Source organism: Ammodytes marinus (genome assembly GCF_949987685.1).
Source record: "Ammodytes marinus genome assembly, chromosome: 19".
NCBI classification, from domain to species: domain Eukaryota; kingdom Metazoa; phylum Chordata; class Actinopteri; order Uranoscopiformes; family Ammodytidae; genus Ammodytes; species Ammodytes marinus.
Window position 1 is genome coordinate 21238179 of NC_137223.1, and position 25293 is coordinate 21263471.

At 38.7% G+C, this 25293-nt stretch overlaps 1 protein-coding gene across 1 annotated transcript in view; it reads left to right on the forward strand.

Moving 5' to 3' along the window:
- Nucleotides 1-20534, forward strand: part of opn5 (opsin 5) — a 43245-nt gene extending 22711 nt beyond the window's left edge. Inside the window, exons 3-8 of the mRNA XM_080047648.1 lie at nt 5427-5546; nt 10506-10676; nt 13302-13636; nt 14103-14347; nt 14987-15049; nt 20371-20534. Of these exons, the coding sequence (XP_079903774.1) occupies nt 5427-5546; nt 10506-10676; nt 13302-13636; nt 14103-14347; nt 14987-15049; nt 20371-20383 (947 nt within the window). The 3' untranslated portion in view covers nt 20384-20534. The remainder of the gene's footprint in view (nt 1-5426; nt 5547-10505; nt 10677-13301; nt 13637-14102; nt 14348-14986; nt 15050-20370) is intronic.
- Nucleotides 20535-25293: the final 4759 nt, after the last annotated feature.

Genomic DNA, 25293 nt, shown 5'->3' on the forward strand with positions numbered 1-25293 from the left:
GGTGCCTCCACCAGCGGCGGAGTGGGTGCCTCCACCAGCGGCGGTGTGGGTGCCTCCACCAGCGGCGGTGTGGGTGCCTCCACCAGCGGCGGAGTGGGTGCCTCCACCAGCGGAACCGGGGCCAGCAACCGAGTCCTCACGGACAGTGTCCTGCAGCTGCAGCGGGAGACCGTTGCAGCTGTGAGAGATGTTGTGAGGGAGCTGCAGGGCATCAGGGATGTATTGTCAGCCATAAACCAAACGATGCAACAATTTCTTAACAAATAAAATAAAATAAATGCTACAATACCTTGTTTGTTTTACATGCGACGCATCACAGCCAAACGCTGGCGCACAGCGGCCACATTTGGCTCAAAAGCCTGGGGGTATGGGTCGGGGTCAGGGGCAACCCCACCATCTGCGTCAGGAGGGAGACGCACACCTCTTTGTTGTGCCAAATTGTGCAAGACTGCACAGGCCCGAACTATCCTGCACACCTTAACGGGGTTGTAGGATAGTCTCCCTCCTGACGCATCGAGGCAACGCCACCTGCCCTTGAGGAGGCCGATCGTGCGTTCTATAATAGCCCGCGTTTGGCTGTGGCGCACGTTGTACCGCCTTTCGTCCTCAGTTTGAGGGTTTTGGAAAGGGGTCAGCAGCCACTGTGTGAGGGGATAGCCACTGTCTCCTGCAACGTTAGGAAAGGTTAGACACTGAAGTATACCAAAATGTAGTTTTTTTTACACATACATTAATCAGGCTTACCTAGAAGCCAGCCATCACACACAGCCCCCGCTTCAAGTCTCTGTCCAACACTGCTATGTCGCAGAATGAATGAATCATGGGTTGACCCAGGCCACCGAGCCACTACATTTGTAATCATCATGTCCGCATCACAAATGATTTGGACATTCATTGAATGAAAATGCTTTCTATTGACAAAAACATTTTCATCCACACTTGGCGCCCTTATAGCAACATGCGTGCAGTCAATAGCACCGATTACATTTGGGAAACCGGACATTGCTGCAAATTGCGCTTTTTTATTTGCCTGTTCACCCACCGTGTAAGGAAATTGAATATACAGATGTGTCAAACCTATAATTCCTCCTAACACGTCTGGCATAACACGGCTGAGGGTTGGCTGCGAAATACCCGACCTGTCGGCCAGTTCCCTCTGAAAAGTGCCGGTTGCCAGAAATCCTAAGGTCGAGAGCACTTGAAGCGGGACTGGCACGGCGTTGCTCCGGCGCGTGCTCCTCTGTAGAGCCGGGCCCAACGCCGCACAGAGGTTCAGGAGGACTGCTCTTGGCAGTCGGTAGCGGCTCATGAGCCATTGATCGTTTCTGGAAAACGGGTCGTCATGGTCGTGGAAGACCCTCTCCCTCCGGATCCTTCTTTGTGCCAGATCTTCCAGTAATGCTAAATAAGCCATTTCGCGTAATTGCGCATTGGAATTGCATGCCTTTATACCCATCCAGCTAATTGCATCAAAACAGATACAGGTGTGGACCTAATGATGGACTTAATTGTTGACAAATATTTCCGAGCAACACACGCGGCGATGATGATTATAATAAAAATAATACTTTGCGTTGTCAAAACATTTCATTTATTTATTTTTATTTCAGCAAGTACTTGCCACGCGTTGGACCTGCTTAAAAACAAAACCATTAAAAAACAGGCTTCGGCCGTAAAAAAGAAATGTGTAAAACATCATATTAAAACTCTGCGCTCCTATTTCAGAAGGAGTCAAAAACAGCATCACACATTGTTTGCCCTGTTCACGTTTTTTATTCATGAGAAAAACATCCATAAAGTGAAAATAGTTGAATGAACGAAAAATACAAATACATAGATTTTACACTATTTTACAATTTGGAAAATAATATTCTTCTGGGGATATGGCGACAGGAAAACGTTTAGTTTGGTGCCTCAGTTCGATCTTCAGAAACGCTAAAAGGCAGGTTATTCTTTAATTATTTCTGAATATAGGTTTTAAAGTAGATCTGTTTTAAATGTGCACTCATATATGTCCGTTTGTAGGCTATTAAATATTAGAATCAGTTTTTTTGTATCACTCCATGGAAAAATCGGTCGAGGCATATTAATTGTAAGAATGGCTTTATCCGTTTTGCAAAGGAACTCCCGATGTATGACATGCATGCATGGCTTAATACGATTAATTTTACACAGACACATTCGTTCTCGTACTTCATTCATCTGCCGACTGGAGTCGCCAGTTCTCCTTTCTCCACTTTTTGTCCGTACGCATGGGTTATATTGTGCGTGGAACACCGCACTTCTTCCCGTCAAGTATACTTTTGATAAATCGCAAATGTTGCTTAGTGAGCCACGTACGCACTCTATTGTGCGTACGCACCGTTAATAAATGAGGCCCCAGGTCCTTGAGTTTCTAGCAAGATCTGGGGGATGAGTTTTAATTACGGAGACATGAGATGATTCAAGAACTTGACCTTGTACATACAGTCTCCCCCTCTTTCATCTTGGTCTTCAGTATGTGTGTGTAAAACCAACTGTGTGTATGTGTTTCACAGAAGATGTTTCTCACAGGATACAGGTGTACTAATTCATATATTGTAATCAAGCAATGCACTGGGAGATTTTAGGGAGTTCTCCTCCATGAACTTTTAACCATCGTGAACATGAATACATCTGTGTAGAGCCAAAATCTTTGAGGCTCTTCAGTTGACTAGAACAAAGTTCACAGCAGAAAGCATGAATTGTTTGCAGCATTAAAATATTATACATTTAATGCAAACTAAATTCTGTTAACAAAGAGAAGTGAACGTTTTGTAAGGTTCATTCTCCTAACTGAATAAACAAACTTTCCTCACTGGAAAATCAGATTTGTGGAACACTGTTTGAAGTTAGAAAGCTACCTGAAAAGTTACTGTTTCACTGTTATCATTTACAGAAGCAGGGCCCACAGTTTTGTTTGTAGGCCTATGTAATGTACGATCCCTTACGTTTAATGCAATCGTTGTCAATTGGTATTGTCAAGTATTACTATTACCTATTACTGTGACTTTAACTCCAGGCTTTTCCCTGTAACATTCAGTTGTTCAAGAAATAGGCAAACCCTGTCAGGGTCACTGCGTCACACAGCCTCAGACATAATGTTCAAAACATGGGCCAAAAGCCATGGAGATCTATCTGGCCATTGGTTAGAACAGATGCAGAAGGGTGAGTGAGTCATGGCTTCATTACCGGGCTGTCATATTCTTCACCTCCCCCACATTGCTATAAATGAGAGCAGCATGGCATTGATTCACTGGAAAAGGACATTTTTTTGTGTTGGAAGAACTTTTAAATGCATTTGAACATTTATCCTGTATATAATCTATATCACATATAGTCTCACGTATAGCAATCTTTCAATAACATTTCGATGTTGCCAGTAGGTGTACCAATTTTCTAGCCCTGAAGCTTTTACTCGTCATGTTGCATTTAGACTGAGCGTTTGTAAGTAATTAGTAGTTTGATAGAATAGAGAGGATAGAGATTCATATTTGATAGTACCCTACAACCTTAGCAGGAAGTAAAATTAAGGCAGAAAATAACTATAATGAAATTTGTTTACACTTAATATTGCAATTTTAACTTTAATTAATTTAAAAACTCTTGTACATCTTTTGGTTCATTTAAAAACATTTCAAAAAAGACCATAATGCCATAATTCCATAATGCAGATACGACGGCACACAATGTAAGCAATGAAAGAGTGGGTATCTCTTTGTGGTCTTTCCTAATTGTTGTTCAATTTAGCTGCAGAAATAAGGCTGGTGATGGGGAAGGTATCCATGGTTACAAATTAAAGGCTCTCATGCCCCTGAATCACAGTTTTAGCAGTGACATTTAGCAGATCAAGGCCAAGTGTCTTGATGTATACTGTACAAGGGACCAATTTGTGGCGTGATTGTAAGCACAGTGTGAGTTGTTAAAAATGGCATTACAATTGAGTTTATTTAATGTGATATATAAGCCCCATGTGAGGTTAGTTTGGGCGTGCAGTATTATCCTATCAGACTCACTGGTATATAAAACTTAACAACAAAATGTTTCATTTAATAAGCAGAAAGTAAGCCCACACACAAGACCGTTCATGAGTTGCATTCGAATTCATCGTCTGGGCGACTTCGATATCTCAACCAAATACAGTAAAATGGCCATTCATCCATAGCACTCCACTTGGGCTGCACTCAACAAGTTAAGCCCTCGAATTCCACTGATTATTCAAAGTGACCTTGGCTAGTGGCACTCACCTGGAACATAATCACGTCCTGGTTTTATTTTTAAAAACTGCGAGCTATTGAATGTTTGCCAGCTTACTGAGGCTGAAGCATTCCTTTTTTTCAATCTTGCTTGACAAAGGGAACACACACAAAGTCACATTACTGTTGTACATTTGAAGTGCTGACAGTCCTCTGACAGAAGGAATAAAAGCTTGACTTTGATTCTGAACGCATTATTGTATCTTGCAGGAATTAGATGATCAATTTACTTAAATTTTGTTTCTTGTTTATATAAATGCCTTTCAGATGGCTATTATTGGCTCTCTGGAGGACAGTCCATATTTATTGCTTAGTAAATATTGTAACATTACTCTCTTTTGCTCTCTCCCTGACTATTTTCTCATATGTGGCATTGTATGGGATGAGAGAAATTCATAATATTGGGATTTTTGCACTGATGCATGCTTCCTCTCTACTCTAAATCAACTGGCATTTAGATTGATGTCATTTTTTGACATTGATGGATTTTATTTCCTGTTGTGTAAGCTTGGTTTTTATCTCTCCTTCTGTCTTTTCAAACATGTCCTAATCCATTTTTGATGAAAGCGCTTACATGTAAGCAGGACATATACAGCTTCCCCCTCTTTGAAGTGTTATTATTGTGTTTGTGCCTAAAAATTCATAGTAGGCTTGTTCAATGTGCCTTTGAAAGAAAAACGGAATGTGGAGATATAGGATGTTCAGGCTTCAGAGCATCTTCTCTCTTATGAGCTACTTGCAATGCACCTGTCCGTATAGAGGAACTATACTGTCATTCGAATTTGAGTTTTTTTCTTGCTGATCTGGCAGTTTGCCTCAAGAAGAGCATCAACTACACTGTCTGTAATTCTTATGAAATAAGCCACTTGATTAACAGGCTACACATCCCTAACTGGGTCTGTCAGCAGAATTGGATTTTCAATTTGTAGATACTGTGATATTTCATCAAGTTCTAAGATGTCTTTGTGAAGCTGTTGTGCAACATTATTCTGTATATTTTATCTATTTATTTATTTTTTAATAAAATTTGAATATTTAGCTTTTCATAGAAGGTGGCAGATGGTTGTTATACTGATGTGGAAAGCTTCTGGTAGCAGTGCTATCATGGTAACCATGATTGTTAATTGATTTCTCCCTCTCTCTATCTTTCAGGAATCATGTCTGCAACAGGGAATGGCTATGTCATATTTATGACCATCAAACGCAAGACCAAGTTGAAGCCTCCGGAGCTCATGACTGTTAATCTGGCCATCTTTGACTTTGGCATATCAGGTACTGCTTTAAATATGTGCGGTGACTCTAGTCTATGCTAATGTCACTGATTTTTGGCATTGTGTTAAAGCAAATTTTCTGAACCAGCCATGAAGAAAACAAATCTTGTATTGATTCAAGGACATTTCAATCGTGTTTTACTGCTTTTCTTAACTTAATATGCAACAAGCCTGAACGAAAATCAGTCAGCTTGTTGCCCTCTGATCCGTTCATCCGATACTTGTTGCATTCTACACTCTTCACATTCATCATAGATGTATTTATTCATTCGTAGGGTGTCAGAAGAATGAAATGATTTCCAATCTTGATAATATTTGGCTGTCGTTTCATTGACATTTTGTTATTCTATTTGATTGAACCTATTGAACGCATCTCAAAAATGATTCCAAAACATATTGCCTGAGATTCATCACCGTGGCCCACATTTAAAATCAATCAGTGTTTATCCATTTTCTTCTGTATCAGCTGTTACGACAGGCTCCTAAGCGGCAAAATTAACCTGAATGCCAGCATTCCAATGAGTTTGTAACAGGGGGATCGACACTGTTTTCGACCTTTCAACTGTGAATTAAATGTTTTGTAAAAGGTCAAAATTAACCAACGTAAACGGAGAAAGAGATTTCGTGTTTGCTTGGTGTAGAGGAAGACGTGAGCGTCTAAGAATCATTCCCCTGTAAATGTGTACGGGTTGAACATAAGTTTAGAACTTGCCACAACAGGTCATGTTGTTCTTCTGGCTCCTAGGATGTGTGTGCATCTACAGAAACCACGAGGCTCTGGGAACCAAAAATCTTTAAATGTCAGGCTCAAGTCAATTTATTACATTCAATTGTTCTTTGTCAAGACGCAGTTCAGAAAATCGTCAAGTGATCTTATAGTACAAGCTCTCAATTATGAGACAGCAGTTAGTACAAATGAGAAGCCCTGACCTGTGTATGGCCTGCGCCATGCAGACACAAGTCAAGTCAACACAGACCATGTGTGCCCTGACAGTGAACAAAGCTGTCCTGTAGCCAGTAGTCCTGGCTGACTTACAATAAAAGTTATTAAGTATGCTTTGTGATTCATTTTTATCCCAAAATGGGTCTTCCTAACAATTTCCCACCAAATATTTGTTTGTGAACCTGCTAAGCTAAGATGGTTACCATGATAAACACTACCGGTGTCTGGTAAACAACTGCATATTAGTATTTCCATTTTGCACATGCTCGAAGCAACATTGTGTCTGTGTGTACATCAAAGGCTCTAATTTCAATACAATGTCTATGCTCTTGCTAACAATGCAATACAGCCAGATTCATTGTATGTTCATTAATGTATTTTGAAAATACTTTTTTTTATACAGGATTAGATCCTAATTAAAAGTTTGAGACATACATTGGTTTAGTTAGGATTGACATCCCGTCCCTTTAAGGGACTACAAAGAAAGTTTTGGATTATCATTTCTTATCAAAATTGGTTCAAAACAGGGTTCGGTCATGCATTGCATTGTATAATTTTATCGTAGCACATGAAAGTTATTGAAAGTTAATGATGATAACAACAGCATAATCCCCATGGCAGTTGATCATTATTACCTTGCCTAATATATAATCCTCCCTAATCCTTCCATGGTTGACTTGTTCTATGTAGGCTTAAAATGCAATGGTGTGCCTCTTATGATCATCATGAATAAGTTAATATACTATACAATATACTTAACCTCTTTTTGTCAAAAACTGGCTAGGATTAGTACATTTATTTCCATCCCAAGACAGAAACACTGATGAGCATACATACAATGAACAACCTTATCTTATTGCATAGAACAATCAAAAAGCAACACTCTAGGTTAAAGACTAGCCGAAAACATCAATATGATTAATATTGTCCATTAGTGAAATTAGATTTGACTGACTGTTGTCCCATTGATGTTGAATAGGAGCTTGAGGCATGGCAGCCATCTGGGCGTCATCTTAATCTACCTTGCGATTGTATCATGTTGTTTCCTCTATAGCAAAAGGTCTTGTCGGTACGTAAACCTTTATTTAAAAAAACAAAAACAAAAGCAGAATGTGTAGTTTTTAAATATCCATTAACATGATGCAAATCAGCAGTTAGGATAATAAATACTCAATAACTTGTTTAGTGCCGATTTAGCCTTGGTGAACAAAATGAACATGAACGTCAGGGTTTCATTGAGTTGATTATAATCAGTGAAATTTGAACAGTTCATCTTGTTCTTCTGGCTCCTTCCAACAGGATGTGTTTCTGTAGCAGCAGGCTACAGAAACCACAAGACTCTGGAAACCAGAAAATATTTAAAAGTCATGGTCAAATCATTTGACAAGATATAAAATTGTTCTTTGTAAAGACACGGTTCATAAAATCAGTAATAAATCTGACAAAGACAAGCTCTCAGAGTCATTACACAGTACAAAAGGGATGCTGAACTGTGAATGCCCTACTCCATACAATCGCAAGTCACAAGCTGGGTACTCAGCCCATGTGTTTGCCCTATAGCTAGTAGTTCTGACTTGCAATACAAGTGATTGAGTATCGTTTGTGAATAAAAGTGTTATTCCAAATTAGGGGTGTGAACGGTTACAAAAATGTCTAAACGGTTAATATGGGGGAGGGGGGCGACGTAATTTTTTTGATGTTGCCGATGCTGTTGGAATGACAGTGTGCAGTGAGAAAGACTGGCAGACAGATAGACAGAGAGAGGCAGAGAGGCCTTTATTTCATAGTTTTGCTTTTTGACTTCGAAGTTATCATAACTAGCCTAGCGATTAGCTGTGTTAAGACTGACTGCCGCTGTCAGGGCCGTTGGGCTCGCAAGCCGAACAGCTGATCGGACCAGCTGTTTGAGACGGAGATGAAAACAAAAGTGAAACTGAAGGTGGAGCAGTTAAATAGTTAAATGAATAAATATTGTAACCAAACACAATAATGTGTTGTGTTATCTGCTTTAGTAGCCTACAGTAGCACATGTCGACCCCACTCCTGGAAATAAATTAAGTAATTTTCCAAAAAAAAATAAAAACATGTTTCGTTTATTGATTTCTCCTAAACGGTTATGATTTACTAACCCTACACTTGCCCACCCCTATTCCAAATGGGTTTTCCCAACAATCTGGTATTGGCGTAAAGGTTAAAAAATAGAGGGCAATGATCAGCCTTCGCTCTCTATTCATGCTGTACTCTTTATTAAGGTTGCCATTAGCATCTATACGTGTCAATTTATAGAAATGATCAGAATCCATCAAAGGCTTAATCTCTGTGCATGGAAATGTCTGTGATGTTGCTAACAATACCTACAATACAGCACAATGAATAGTTACATTAATAAATGTAGGCTATTTTTAAACAGCCTTTTCAAATAATCACATCTCATTTACAGTACATTAAAAGGCTGAAGCAAAGTTATTGAATGTTACTCATTATGAAAACAGCATTGTTCCCATGGCATGTTGATAAGGTCTAAAGAAAGAGGTGAGGCTCAAATCATGTAATGGCACATTTTTCACCTTGCCTAATACTCAACCAAATCCTCTCTAATCCTTGCACTGGCTGACCTGTTCTCTTTAAGACTTTATGTGGGGCTTACAATGCAATGGTGTGCACTACCTGGTGATCATCATGCAAATGTTAATATATTGCACTAAACAAAACTAGCATTGTCTGTTGTCTAAAACTAGCTAACATATCTAGAATGTTCCCAATTCAAGACAAAGACACTGAAGAGAATAAGTAAAATCAATTTTGATAGTTGACAATAACCTTATCTTGCCCGGAATTGCACAGAACAATCCTGAAGATCCACACTCAGATTAAGAGCTGTTGAATACATTAACAATATTAATATTTTCCATTATTGTAATCAGTTTTTGTCCCATAGAACCTAACGATGAAGAGGCATTCAGCTACAACACCTTGATCGAGAGTATCTCACATTGAATTTAGTATGAATATTCATGGTTCCCAGAAGTGATATCTTTAAAACAAATGGCCTCCTTTCAGTAATATTCCCTTGGTATATTGATGACCCCTAGAGAATGAACCCTTATCCGAATTCTGGTTGGTGACAAGTGGATATTCTTATTTTGCCCCCACCATGACACATTTTCACTTTCATATGCACAGTTCGTCAAAGTACTTATGACAGGGTCAGACTCTAAATGCCAAGTGTCAGCCCCATTAATATTCTCCTTTTAGCTATTAGTCTGCTGCAAGACAAATGGCCACCATCACTGTGGTCAAGTGGAAGAAAAAACAACTGCCTAATTCTTAGAGCTAAACGTTGTTGTTTTTCTCCGACTGAATAGATTCTTGTAAGCCCTGGACATGTGAGCCATGCCCTGTTGGGTTTTTGTTGATTCCAAAAAAATATTTGGCTCATTCAATCTTGCCACAACAGGCTCTAATGTTTACTCCTGTCAGGGTGCCAGGGCTTGTAATGCCACATGGCTCTTGGCATGCCCAGCTCCCCAGGAAGAGGGCTCTCATATGACATTCAACAATAATCAGAGGGCAGCGGGTTTCTTGCAAAAAAGAGTATCACTCAAGATGTGGGCAGAACTCATTAACCGCTGTACTGTGTGAATGGATGATTAAGAATACAAGTCACATGACAATACCACAGCTGTCGTAGTATTCACACTTTCAATTACCTTTTTAAGGAAACTTCACTAGAACAGTCATTAGTATTGATATCAACAATCAGCTGTCCTTTCCCCCTTCCTTTGACAAATAACATTTGAAATATTCCGGTCTAAAGATGATGAAAGATGGCTGGATCCATTTAATTGGTACTTATTGCAAGTTTCCAGTATTACAATGTACATGTTTTGTCAATAACTGTTTTTCTGAGAGATTTTTTCAAAATTTGAAGATGTTATATATTCACTCTATTCTTTACTCTCCTCTGTCTACCCCTACCTCCCTCATCTCCGTCCACTCCTGTCTCTGTGCTTGCAGTGACAGGAAAGCCCTTTTTCGTTGTATCTAGTTTCTCCCACCGCTGGCTGTTCGGATGGGAGGGTTGTCGTTTCTACGGCTGGGCGGGCTTCTTCTTTGGTTGCGGCAGCCTCATCACCATGACCGTGGTCAGCCTGGACCGATACCTCAAAATCTGCCATATCAGATATGGTACGTCAGGAGGATATCCTATAACAGGACACATTTCTTCAGTTTACTGCATATTGCATATACCGTAAATAATGTTCCTTATATTGCACATACCAATTTACTTTTTTTTCATACCGTTTGGTTTCACCTTACCTGTTGCACTATTCACAATCTACACTGTGTGCACAATTATTAGGCAAGTTGTATTTTTGAGGATTAATTTTATTATTGAACAACTACAGTGCTCTCGGTCAATCCAAAATGTTAATGAACCTAAACCTGAATGTTTACGAAAGTAAAAAATTAGGTTTTGTCTTTCTTACAAGAATATATATATGTTTTGCTATTATTAGGCAACTATTAGTGTGCAGAATTATTATGCAACTAAATAAAACAATTAAAATTTTCCCATCTCTCTTGTTTATTTTCATCTGTTAAAGTGAGAATAATAAAACAACTCAAAATGTACAAATACAAATTTCTGACATGTCAAAAAAAAAGATCAGTGACCAATATAGCCACCCTTCTTTTCAATAACTGTCACAAGCCTTCCATTCATGCAGTCTGTCAGTTTCTTGATCTGTTGACGATCAACTTTTTGTGCAGCAACAACCACAGCCTCCCAGACACTGTTCCGAGAGGTGTACTGCTTTCCTTCACTGTAAATATCCCATTTAAGCAGGGCCCACAGGTTCTCAATAGGGTTTAAGTCAGGTGAGGAAGGGGGTCATGTCATTATTTTTTCATCCTTAAGGCCTTTACTGGCTAGCCATGCAATTGAGTACTTCGATGCATGTGATGGAGCATTGTCCTGCATAAAAATCATGGTCTTCTTGAAAGATGCAGACTTTTTCCTGTACCACTGCTTGAAGAAAGTATCTTCTAGAAACTGGCAGTAGGTTTGGGAGTTGATTTTGAGGCCATCTTCAACCCGAAAAGGTCCAACTAGCTCATCTTTAATAATACCAGCCCAAACCAGTATCCCACCTCCACCTTGCTGGCGTCTGAGTCGAAGTGGAGTTCTGTGTCCGTTACTGATCCAACCACGGGCCCATCCATCTGGTCCATCAAGAGTCACTCTCATCTCATCAGTCCATAAAACCTTTGAAAAATCTGTCTTCAGATATTTCTTGCCCAGTCTTGACGTTTCAACTTGTGTGTTTTGTTCAGTGGTGGTCGGGTTTCAGCCTTCCTTACCTTGGCCATGTCTCTAAGCACTGAACACCTTGTACTTCTGAGCACTCCGGGTAGGTTGCAGTTCTGGAATATGGCAGAACTGGAGGATAATAGGTTCCTGGTAGCTTCACGTTTGATTCTTCTCAAATCTTTGGCAGTTAATTTGCGTTTTGTTGGCTATTTGCAACAAAACGTTTGATGGTTATGTGGTCATGCCCCAATATCTTAGCAATTTCAAGAGTGCTGCATCCCTCTGAAATACTTTTTACAATTTTTGACTTTTCAGAGTCCGTTAAATCTCTTTTTTGGCCCATTTTGCCTGAGAAAGAGAAACTGCCTAATAATTATGCATACTACATTGATATAGAGTGTTGATCTCCTTAGGCCACACCTTAACTCATTACACAAATACACATCACCTGGTATGCTTAAATCCAATAAGCACTTAGGTTTATACAGCTTGAAGTTGGGAAATATGCATAAAAATTATGATATGGCCAAAATACTCACTTGCCTAATAATTGTGCACACAGTGTATGTATTGTATATATTTTATCATCTTATCTTATCTTACTTTATCCTTTTTTGCTTATTGCACCGTGGGTCGGAGAGAAACGTTATTTTGATTCCTCTGTATGTCTGGCACATTTTGCAGAAATTGACAGTTAAGTTGACTTGACTGTAACAGCCTGTGGCAATTAGTGCTGGTCAATGTAAATTAGGTGACATTTTCAACAAGGCATATTTGCGTGGGCAGGGGGAAATTGTGCACTGTTTTGCATATTCCCTTATTTACATACATACACACTCTCTGCTTGGCATTGTATATTGTGTACAGTTCACCCCTTGCACATGCTTTGTGAATTGCAATCTATCTTTTTCTCTTATTTTGCACAGTAGTTTAGCTGCCACTAAAACCAACACAATCCTTAATTGGTTTTTGTCCTTGATTTGCTACGTTTCCAAAATGTCCTTTTGAAGTCTGTTATGGTTTTAAATGTACAGTAATGTTTAATGTAATGCGTGACAGGATTTAATTGTTTGTCAGACAGTCAGCAGTCACTTAATTTTGTGGACAGAACTTCTGTTTAAGAGTCAGGATTTATTTATTTATTATTTATGATGAGAGAATTTTCATTCGATTTAAAGGTGGTACAAACAAATGGTGATAATCCACAGCCTGGGCTCTGTAAACAAAGAGTATGTAAACAAAGAAGGCCCACCATAGCTAGCAACATGCCAGTTTAGAGAGGCTGTGTATATACACCAGATTTTATTTCAGCGCACACACAGTACGGACAGATAGCAAATCGTGAAGATGTTCACAGATTTTTGAAAAAAAGTGATGTTGACAACAAGCTTTCTCCAAAAATCGCTGACTCCACCTTTTTAAAGTTTAGAAATGTTCTCTTTTATTGTCTGTGTCACCAATAGTTCATCGGTCTTCCCATTTTTTCCCTTCATTTTCAGGCACATGGCTAAAACGCACCCACGCTTTCCTGTGCCTGTTCTTTGTGTGGCTGTATGCAGCTTTCTGGGCCACCATGCCCCTGGTTGGCTGGGGGAACTACGCCCCTGAGCCCTTTGGGACCTCCTGCACACTGGACTGGTGGCTGGCTCAGGCCTCCGTCTCGGGCCAGTGCTTCGTCATGGCCATCCTGTTCTTCTGTCTCGTTCTCCCCACGGGTATCATCGTCTTCTCCTACGTCATGATCATTTTCAAGGTCAAGTCTTCTGCAAAGGAGATTTCGGAATTTGACGCCCGCATCAAAAACAGCCACGAACTTGAGATAAAACTCACAAAGGTGGGTGATAGGAGGGAAAAAAGTAACGGGAAAAGCCAAGGAGAAAGGAAATGGATAAATAAGACACTTCAGCACTGCCTATATTGTGCAGCAGATATGTGAATGAGTTGTGCTTTTGATGATACAAACTTAACTGTTTGCACAGTTTTGAGAGATTGACGGTTTTTGGCTATTGGGTCATTGCATTTTTACCATCATATTCCCCAATGGTACTTAATTTAGGTTCTAGACCTAGGATTTTGATTCTGGTGGCTAATCCTACATTTTCAAGGATTGAAAATCCACCTTTGGCGCCATAGGAAAAATATGCGAAGGTCCTACAACCAATAATCTCCATTGGGGCATGCTCTAACAGTGTGCCAAAGCTGCTTTTTGTATAACCAAAAGAACAATTCATTCATAAATCTGCTGAAATAATATGGGAATCTCGTTGTGATTTAAATATTGCTTTGTGTCCTTTACCCAGGTGGCAATGCTGATATGCGCAGGCTTCTTGATAGCCTGGATTCCTTATGCAGTGGTGTCAGTGGTGTCAGCTTTTGGTAGTCCGGACACGGTGCCCATCTCTGTGTCCGTCATTCCCACGCTGCTGGCTAAGTCCTCGGCCATGTACAACCCCATCATCTACCAGGTCTTGAACCTCAAAAGTTCTATCATGAAATCCTCCTGCTTTACCACCATGACGAAACGAAGGCATTTTAGAAAGTCAAGGTAAAACAGCTGGAAAGATGTTTCTAACATTTCAGGTGTACTGCACAACAACTACTGCTACATTCTGTTACTCTGCTCACACACTCAAGCTGCTCTTTGCCATATCTTATTCCCACACCCTCAATTTAATTTAATTTATTGTGTTAATATGCATAACCCTTACCACCCACTTTACATATTGCATCTGTTATAACACGCCGAGGCAAGATTGCAATATCATTATCAACCAAGCAGAGTGGGCAACTTTCTTGTGTTGCAATTAGTTTGTTGCATTTTAGTGACTTTAAATGTGTTTCTTAATATGTACAACTGCAGTCTTGAAGCTCTGTCTAGAAGAGGGCTTTTTTGTTAAATTTTAGCTTGAACACCAGGCATTTTGTTACTTATGGCACACACTCAAATGAAAAATGTGAGCATTAATTGGGTTTGGAAAAGATTTCCTTGTCTGTGTACCTAACATAATCTCAGTATGCAGACACACGGGTATTTTTTTATCGGGAAACGGGAACATGTTCTGTTGAGGATTACCAAGAAATACTGAAATTACTACGAAATTATATCAAATCCATCACATTGTAGTACAATTCACGTGCAATATAGTAATGTCCTTCTGCCCTACTGTTTTTCATGTGCCTACAGGTTCTACACCATCTCTGGCTCCTTAAAGGGCGCTCCCCCAGCCAAAGAAGCTCATATCGAGATGTGAGAAAGACACTTTAGACTGTGACACCCTCTCACCTATCATACATTGGACAGTTTGCCTTGTTCCCTGATACCTTGTGCCCTAGTTACCCTATCACATGCTGCCTCTTGCTTGCTACAACGCCATCAACCGCTCACCCTCTTTAGCACCAGTGGTTCCTGAGTTGTGTCGCTTGTTTAATGCACCCACATTGGATGTGTGCTCCCCCCCCCCACCACCACCCCCCCACTTCCTCTTCCTTGGAAACATTTCCCACGTGGTCAAACATCAATCTATGGAGTTGCAAGTGTGTCAGTGCAATGAAAAAACAAATGCGTATGACTTTAGTTACTTGCTTCTGTTGTTGTGTTCCGTGTTGTTATCATTACAGAAGGCAGGGCTCTGACTGAAAAGTGTACAGACAAAAGACATCTGGTGCTCAAAGTTTATTTTATTTTATTCTAATTCTTGCAAAAGATTAAAACTGTTACAATTTCAAACCTGAACTGCAACAACAACAAAAAAATCAGCAACAACAAAAACCTGATCTGAGCAATGTCAAATTAGGTTAAAAGTTTAAAGTCTATTTTTACTGTGTGTACACCCTGTTGTCTTTTGTACTCCTACACATATATTTTAAAATGCACTAAATCACATCAGTGTATAATATGACCAGCTGTGAAACTGCACACAAGGAGACATTATGTGACTCTAATCAATGAAACTTAAACATTGCATTTACAGGGTATTGTCATTTGGCAGCACCGATCGAATCCTATTTGTTCTATAGAGTGTTCTCAAGGGAGCCAGAAAACACACTCAGGATGAGCGCACTTTACTTTGCTTTATTGAACCGTTCAGTATGCACAGCTCACTTCTTACAGTTTACACACACACATAAAGTATATATAGTGGATTTCCGATGGACGGACAACATTCATTCAAAACAACATCAGAAATGTATGTCAATCTTTCACTCACCACCAAATCTACAGTAACCATGGGTCCAGGAACTATTACGGTCCCTACAATTTAGGGACCAATTTTTTATGTATTTATTGTTTGTTTATTGATTATTTCAGGCATGTTTTCCACAATGCACTAAAGAAATGGTTTGACATTTTGCTAAACATGCCTCTTCGTTTTCTTTCAGAGTTAGATGTGAAGATTGAGACCACTCTCATTAGTTTAGCTAAACTCGTACATTAACATGTTGCATCTGTTTTTTTAATCCAAAAACAAATTGAAAAAAAGAACAAATAAAATAACTTGTGCTAGTATTAACTCATAGTGACCAGCAGCAGCAACAACTAACACATCAATGGTTGAGCTTCAGAGATTCTGGAGGTTCGATTTGCTGTGACGTTCTATGATAATACAACTGTTATCCACAAAGTGGAAGACATTTATATTGAAGAGATCCTTAAATGTGGTTTTCATATTGGATTAACCACAAGTTTTATTTACTGTATGCATATTTTGAATGGATTTGTTATAACCTATATTTTGGATTTGACATGATTCAAATCTTGATCTGTCAATGAAGTAAAAGTGATAAAAGAATCGCACTATTCTTACCAAGATAGTGTTGTGACGTGCTTCTTCAGTTTGATCTTGTTCACTCAGCACTAATGTACAGTTTATAAATAAATAAGACAATTGCACATATTTCTTAGATTATTTTATTGTAAATTATTTTATTGTAAATATTTTATTTATAATTTTTAAGATGCCTTTTACTCATATTATATAGAGTATGTAGGTCAATTCTATGTTCATTGTGTGCAAAGTATGATCAGAACAAATTCCTTGTATGTGAGAACGTACTTGGCAATACAACTGATACTGATTAAATGTGACCTTCCTCAATATTACAAGTACCCATGCTAGCCAAGCTACAGTAGCTACAGGAAGTTACTAACATCTAAGCGGTCATTTGAGAATCACCCACACACCTTCCCATCTAACTCTTGAAAAGAAAGCGAAAGCAAAGGTTTCACATAACATCAAAGTATTCCTTTGAACGGTCATTTTCCTTGGTTGAACGTTTTCCCTTTTGCACACACTCATTAGGAAAGTCAACCAATATTGAGAATGATTCACTCATTGAAAACTGCATTTCTGTCTTGCTAGAAATCCACAAATCACATTGGGATGTGATGGGAGAAGGCAGGTCAATGAAGTGGATTGATTAGCTGCCGACATACAGGAAGGCCCCACATGCCTGACATGTCTAAAGTGGAGGCAAGTAGAAGGCGAAGACATAGTTCTTGTTTAATGAGGTCAGCGTTGTGCCTAATGAAAGTCTTCAGCTATAACAAGGTAGCTCAGGTTCGTCTGTATTCATTTTGTTAAGCGGAAATGTTGGGTTGTGGTCAAGGTTAGGTTCTTAAGCTAAAGTTCATTATGTCGCCTGAGGGCCATCAATATTTTATGATGCAGGGTTCTGCAGCCAATACCGGTTGTATAACATGTAATTGTCCAACCATTCTAGATGAAGCCCCATAACTCTGCAATATCATGAGCAGTCACCCTGCAGAACTACTGATTATGTTCAATGAAAGGTTAAAGTTAGTGGATGACCATGGTTCTGGTATATAAAACTATGGTTAAAGGGATAGTTCAGTATGTTTCGTGTGGGGTTGTATGGGGTTCTTAGGTATTGTTATGTGTTACCTTATGAAGATAGCGATCAGTGCAGTCTCTATAAGGAGTCTTACCGGAGATGTCAGCCTTGTATTGTTGCAGACAGGGCCAGAAGAAAAACGTTTTTTTCTCTCTACATATATAAATGCTAACCTAAAGACCTAAATATCTGTGCAATTAAACGCTTCACAGCTGTTTATTTATAGACTGAAGCGCCACTGTACTTGAGAACTGCTTGACGGACTGTCAGACAATTATTTCTTAAAGATCTCACTCCCACTTTACAAAGTTATTCAGGGTAAGAAAGTAAACAGGGTTTGAAATGAAGTGCGCCGTAATCTCACTATTCACTGAGCCTTCCAGTGTGGCTGTTTGACTACTTGCTGTGACTTTTTTTAGACGAGCCACATTGAGCCGATTGTTTTCCTCCATGTGTCAGCACTCAGCACTGTGTAAAAGCTTAGTGTCTTCCTACTGTCTTGAGCACCTGTCTGCCCTCTATCCAGTGAAAAAGTCATGCTCCAGAGCCACTTATCCATCAAGTCTATTTTTATCCACTATGCATACACAGTCCCTTCAAATGTGAGTTTTTGTGTGAGGAAATTTGTGTTTTCATAAACAGTCCTTCTCCTTCTTCATTTGGGTGAAATCTTGGGAATTTAACTGGACTCCCTTCACAAAATGTAACCTGTAAAATGTAACCCCTTTGTGGACAGTTGTTAATCAAGATTCTCATCCCCAGTTTGCTGTAGGATACATTCTGGAGCAAATATGTTGATGTGTGTCGATGTCGAAGTTTTCAGATACATGTTGGTCATATTTTGGGACCCGGTAGAAAGTAGGGGAGAACGGGGTAATTTGTCACACGGGTTGGTTGTCACAATCGTTATATCTCGGAACCAGAAGGCGCTGTCTGTGAAATTTTGGTATGTAAATATCCAGAATTGGGATCAGAGGTTACCTACATAGTCTTCCTTGGAGTTAGACTGCTGAATTTGAGGTGAGAGGACTGTTAGTGTTTTTCATGTGAAATTGAAAATATTTAGCTCCTCAGTATTTTTCTTCTAGGCTTTTACACAATGGGTTCATAAAAAAACAGTTGTTACCCATAAAAAGTGTGAAGGGTAAACTATAGTTTAGATTGTGGTTAGCAAGCTAATTAGTTGTCAGATGGTTGTTGGACTTGATGCTAGCAAGAAATTCAAGTTGGGGTTGGTCATCACATTTTTTGGGGGGTTGGTTGTCACATGTTATCCAAAGGCTACAGCCAGAAAAGGAACCCAATAATGAAATAAATTGTCAAGCTGTATCCTCACTGACACCCCAGAGAAGGAAAGAATAGAGCAGGAAAAGGCAGCTAGCAAGCAAAAGAAAAAAGGGCAACAAAATCAAAACAACCCAGTGCATCCCAAACTAGACCAGTTGCCAAGGCTACAATAAGTTATGTAGGCCTATTTGTCAACTTGACAATGCAATTAAATGTTCAAATTTAGTTCTACTTTCTTTCCTTCTTTTTATGATTATTCCCATTAAGATAACATTGTGACAAACAACCCCATAATGTGTGACAACCGACCCCTTGATGGGGTTGGTTGTCACAATGTGTAAGGGTGTCTTTGATGATTAATTTCTTCATTATTACAATAAGATAGAAAAAGTGAGGGGTACACATTTCAAGCCAACACCTTAAGCTTCAATTTAATGTAGGAATGACTATTGAAAGATGTTTTGGTGATGAGCAATTCTCACTAGAGTAAAAAGTGTGCCTACTTACCCCGTTCTCCCCTATGATATTTACAAATTCTATCAAGCTTTGGTCAGATGGGGTCTCTTTATTCCCTCTCACATGTTCATCTATATTTCATCTCCACAAAGACAGATTTATCGCAATTTTACAACTTATGCAAACCCTGCTTTTGCAAGCCAGTTCTTTGTTTTTACTTACTTTTACTTAGTAAATAATGATAAATTGTAGAAAAAAAGAGCAACGTTGTACTTTATGTTGTGAGTGTACATCGTGTTGCTTCAGTCTGTGTTTCTCATTTAGTATTTTTGTATAAGACTATATTGTCCCTGTCATAACCTTATACTCACAATCCATTCATTTTAAGTGTTGGCACATTTGACATTGAATACAATCGATAGGGGTCAGTCAATGCCAGTGTGTTGTGAATATAAAACAAGAATGAAAGGTTCCGTCTTTAAGTAAAGAGCTAATCAACATTCAGCAAGGCTTCTGCAGTATCATGAACACTTGTACAATCTAATGCCGTCCAACAAATGAGCAATCATGATTCAAATGTCACAATTTGCATGTAATGGCTGGCATTGTATGGATTTGACACAATACCACTTTGTGCTTTGTCTTTTTAAAATTACAGGATGTATTATATTACAATATATTATACATGTGATGTTTTCACATTATATTTCCACTGAAAATGTCTACCGAGTCCGACATCCAGTCTTTACTCCCTGCGTTTTCAGTACAAAATGTAAAACACTGCTGGACTAAATCAGTCTAGCTATGGTTGTCTTAATTGTCTCAATATTTCTAGTCTGCTCAGACCCACATGACCTGCTGCTTTCAACTAAATGCTTAGTCAGTTACTATTGATGTGCTGATTGATAAATATTTTTTTATATGATATATAATATTGTTTTGTTTTCTTGCATCCTATTTCGGTGGGTCAAGCGATGTGAGGTGATTGCAGTCGGGTCCTTTGGAGGGTGATGTCAGATGCGGAAGCGAGAGGAAAACTAAACTTTTCAGTTTTCCAGTGAGCACACCGTACTGTGTACGTTGAATCAGGACTGAGAGAAACTAATGTTTATGCACAAAGTAAGAGCAATATAACATGGGCTGGAGTGCGTTTGCTTTCACTTCGTATTTTCATGTCTTCATAATCTCAAAGAAGTTACATCAATTATCATGAGCGTGGATTGAAGCCTTACGATTTCACTGAATAAATATTTGGAATTGTGAAAGGAGGATGAAGCTTCCCGTAGGCCTGTTGTTGTATGGCGTTAAACTGAATCTCAGGTATTTGTCGTTAGTTGTTTTGGTCTGTATTTAGTGCGACAGTCAGTGGGACATATGGGGTCACATTGGTGTCAAAAATGTGTTGCACATAAATACTGCTTTCAGAATTATATTTGTATATTCATATTTATCTTTGTGTACTATTTTAATTACTGTTGTGCATTGCTTTGTTTTCGTGCATCTTTGATAATGTCAACCACTTGTGTCCACAAACTGTATATTCAGTTCCATAAACAGCAACAGTGTTTGACCTATTTCATGTTTGTAATCGTTTCATTCTGTATTATTATTATATTCTGTAATGATATAATGTAACATTGTGTGCATTGAGTTCACATGTGAGTCAAATATGAGCGCCACATCGTCCACATGAGTGATGTTAGCTTGTATGCTAGCTAGCACCTCATTTATCCAAGGATAACTCCATACATGGATCTTCATGCTGTAAATTACCTGGATTGGTGAGACTCCTAAAGGGCATGTTTATTCATTCGGATGGAGATGATAATTTAATCTCTTCTATGAACCCGGGGTATTTTGTTCTTTTAAGGATGTACTCACCACACATATTTACACACATCTATACCTGGGAGCTGCCACGTGTGATCTGTTAGCACTGCTCATCCCCTTAGCTCCACAGGGGTCTTACAGAACAATTTGTACTTGTTTGCCGCATGAAGAAAGATTAAGGCTGGGAGATATTCGGTATTTTTCTTTTTTCTTTTCTTGTTAACAAATCCCATGAAATGAGGAAAACTACAAAATAATTGATCCAGCGCTATCAAGTATTTTTTTTCTTCTGGACAGGACAACTTTAGAGGGCAGAATATAATGAATGGAATATAAAGAACGTTAATGGAGAACGTTAACATTTGTTATAATCCAAATTGCTGTACTTTGCCATGCTCTTTCCTAATGTTTTTTGTATGTGTAGGCTTCAATAAAGAACAAACTGAATTATCACATACAGTATTTATCGAATTTAATTATTTTTTTCCTTGATTGAGACATTAATGGACAATTCACACTTACTATGACTAAGAACACAAACGGACACCACAGAAGAAAAAGGAACGATGCAGTAAAAACCTGCCAGTCTTCTTGAGTTTCCTCCAGAAAGGGCGGAGGGTCTAGGTGACCGATGTGTGCTGACTGCTCTTTATAGTTCATGTGAGGTGTTATTGTCTGTCTAAAGCACACTTCTGTGTTGTAGACTGTTTCCATACTAAAAGATAATAGCACCGCATCTCATATCTATTGTGTTCTGTATAGTCTTGAATGAAGTGCAAATAAATGTGACATATATTTAGATAAAATGTGTCTCTTATTCCGTTACTTAATTCACTGCATATCACATATCTGTTGCTTTAGGTCAAAACCCTGTGAATAACGATTTCCATTCTGAAATAGTCTCTACAGTAGCACCAGTGTGTGGTGTTGTTTTCTGACCACATTCAGAACTACTGTACCCACTTTTAAACTGCCTATTTTCTCCCCTAATCGATTCATCATTATGTCATTATGTCTTGTACAATGACAGAAAATAGTGCAGAATGCTTGTCACGATTTCTCAGAACTAGGAGTCCTCACTAATAGCTTGTTTTAACTGAGCAATAGTCCAAAACTCAGAGTTATTCACTTTACCATCGTAGAGCACGAAGAAAACCAAGAAATATAAATCATCGGGTATCCCTTAAATGTTCACATTTTTGCTCCATAAATGACACGAGCGATTAACAATATTGAAATCATTTCCAGTCCATGGTTTGACATTTTATCTGGAGTTAAAGTCCTATTGAGAAGTTGCAAAGATGGTATTTTGTGGTTGTGTGGTCTTGACACTACAATATTACAGACAACAGTGTGCTTGCAGCTGTGTGGCCACAGTTGCTATAACAGTACACGGTGTCCCATATGTGATGGGAATAACTTGACCTGCCTGCCCCGACCTCCACCCTTTGGGAATGTTTTTCTATCATTTTTTTCAATCAGTTTTTTTAACCCAAAACCATCATAGTTATTTGATAAATTGTCCAAAAAACATTTTTACTACTGGGAGATTTAAGAGGCAAAGGCTGGTGAATAGGCCTCTACGAATAGGGCTGATTGGCATTATAATTCTACAATCAGTCCCGAGATACCAATAAGTCATTCTCTTTGGAAAATGAAAATCCTGTTAAAGGGAAATACTGTAGGACAAATAGGTCAATAGGCCTTGCAGTAGCTCTAAACAGAGGAATCTGAAAGAAGGAGCAGTAAGAGCCAGCGCTCTATGTCCCCGGGGACTGGGAGTCTTGGGATTTCCTCGTGTTGCCTTGATGAACAGGCCCTCATGTAAATACAGCTTCAGAGATTGAATTATCAGATTCTCAGTCTTGTACTGCTGCAGCACCTAGTGGCCGATCAAAGCATCTCACAACTCTCCAGATAAGATGAACATTTTAATGATGTGGTTGAATGGACATGACAACACTGGACATAGAAACATGTTTTAACAGATGACAAAAATACTTTGCATCCCAACATAGTCTCTGTTAGTGTAGTGCATTCTGACTACTGGAAAGAAAACATACATCAATATTACTTAAGTAAAAGAAATGAGGCAGGAATTAACTAAGTACGTTTACTCAAGTACTGTCCTTACGTACATTTTTGAGCAACTTGTAGTTTACTTGAGTATTTCCATTATATGCAATTGGTCTCTCCGTTTACTGCACTAGATCTTCATATGACCACTTGTTCACACATGTTTGGCTTATGGCCCCTGAAAAGCAGTGTGTGTGTGTGTGTGTGTGTGTGTGTGTGTGTGTGTGTGTGTGTGTGTGTGTGTGTGTGTGTGTGTGTGTGCGTGTGTGCGTGCGTGCGTGCGTGCGTGTGTGCGTGCGTGTGTGTGTGCACACTAACCAACCAGCACAACAGTGGACCTAGGCGTCGTAACACTCACACCCACAGGGGACTACAGATCTAACAGTGGACAATTTTCAGGTTGCCTCTTGGACATGCTTTAAATCTTGTTAAAAACATGTCTACAATTTTCTTGTGAATTTTTACTTTTGTCAAGAGGGGACTTGAAGGTGTGTGAGTGTTTAGTCCATACTCAACACAGCCTGTGCTGGCACTGGGCTGGGATTTTAATGACCCATTCATCTCACGGCCCCGCACACTTATCTGGTGACCTTTAGGAAGGGCCAGACCCATATGTTGGTAACCACTGGACTAAATTAGCTGATTGTATAGTACATTTAAAACTAGCTCCACCTCAAGCAGCTTGTCAAAAGCTGCAGACAAGTTGACATGATACTGTCAAATATTTTTATATTAAAACTTAAAGTATATTTCATTAATGAAATATCTGTACATTTACTTAAGTAGGAATGTGAACGCAGGACTGTAGAAGCCAAACATTTTATAACTGAAAAAAAAGTAATAATGTTTGTCATTCTTAAAAATAAAAGCAGATCATTATTGTGTAGTGGTTAGAGCAGTTATGACTCAAAACAGTCTAGACTTTCGTATTACCAGTTCACCTCTGGTGAATGAGACTCCCATGGACAACAGTGTGCACTGCCCTCTAGTGGCAAACTATATGAATGACATAAACCAGTTTTATAACTGCAGTGGCGTTGGATAGGTTCATTGTTACCATTTACATTTTATAATATCTCAGGCAAGAGCTGACCTTTTCTTGGGGAATCCTGACGTTTAACCTCCATGCATTTGTTAACACCTGGGCAATACTGTACGAAAATGCTATACAAATGATAACCTTTTATTGTAAAGCACTTTTTGAAGATTAAGCCACAAGATTAACCCAGTGACAATAAAACAAGTTAACAACGTCACAATAATTACGTTAAGAAAAACATTTACGTAAGAATTTAGTAGTTAACATTTAATGTTTCACTATCTTTTAGGAATAAATTTTTGACTTCTTTTTAGGTAGTTTAGAGTGTATTAGTAGTGTCACATGCATGAACAACACAGGTCAAACACTGTCATGGAAATGGAACACAGGGAAGATAAAAGCAAAACAAACTGGTGTTATGTTAACGATGAAAAAAATAAAATGAACTGAAAAATAAAAATTAAGAACATGTTTTTAAAAGAATAAGTAAAAATAAAAATACAATAAATAATAAGTCACTTTTATTTATTTAAAAAATAATGAATCTAAAAGAATATTAACATAGCATATAAAATACCAAACATAAAATGTGAATGAAAATAAAACTCATTTGAAGATAGTTTTCACACAGGATGGTCTTTTCAGAATCACTTTCATTTAATAACTATACTTAAGTATGTCCTTTGTGACTCCACTCACCTTGCTTCTTACTCTTTCTTTTTTATATTCTACATACTACATCCAACGATAAAAATTATCTAGTTAGGATGCAGTAGGCATACTATTGGGACCTAATTTTACTCTTTTATTTTATCATAACATTGCGCCTTGATCTTGCCTCTTGCTTTTATATCCGGCGCATCCCCGTTTGTTTTCATATGGAGGTTTCGTCGATGTGACGTCACTTCATGTGTGCACCGGATTGTGGGTCAGAATCGCCCAAATAGGAT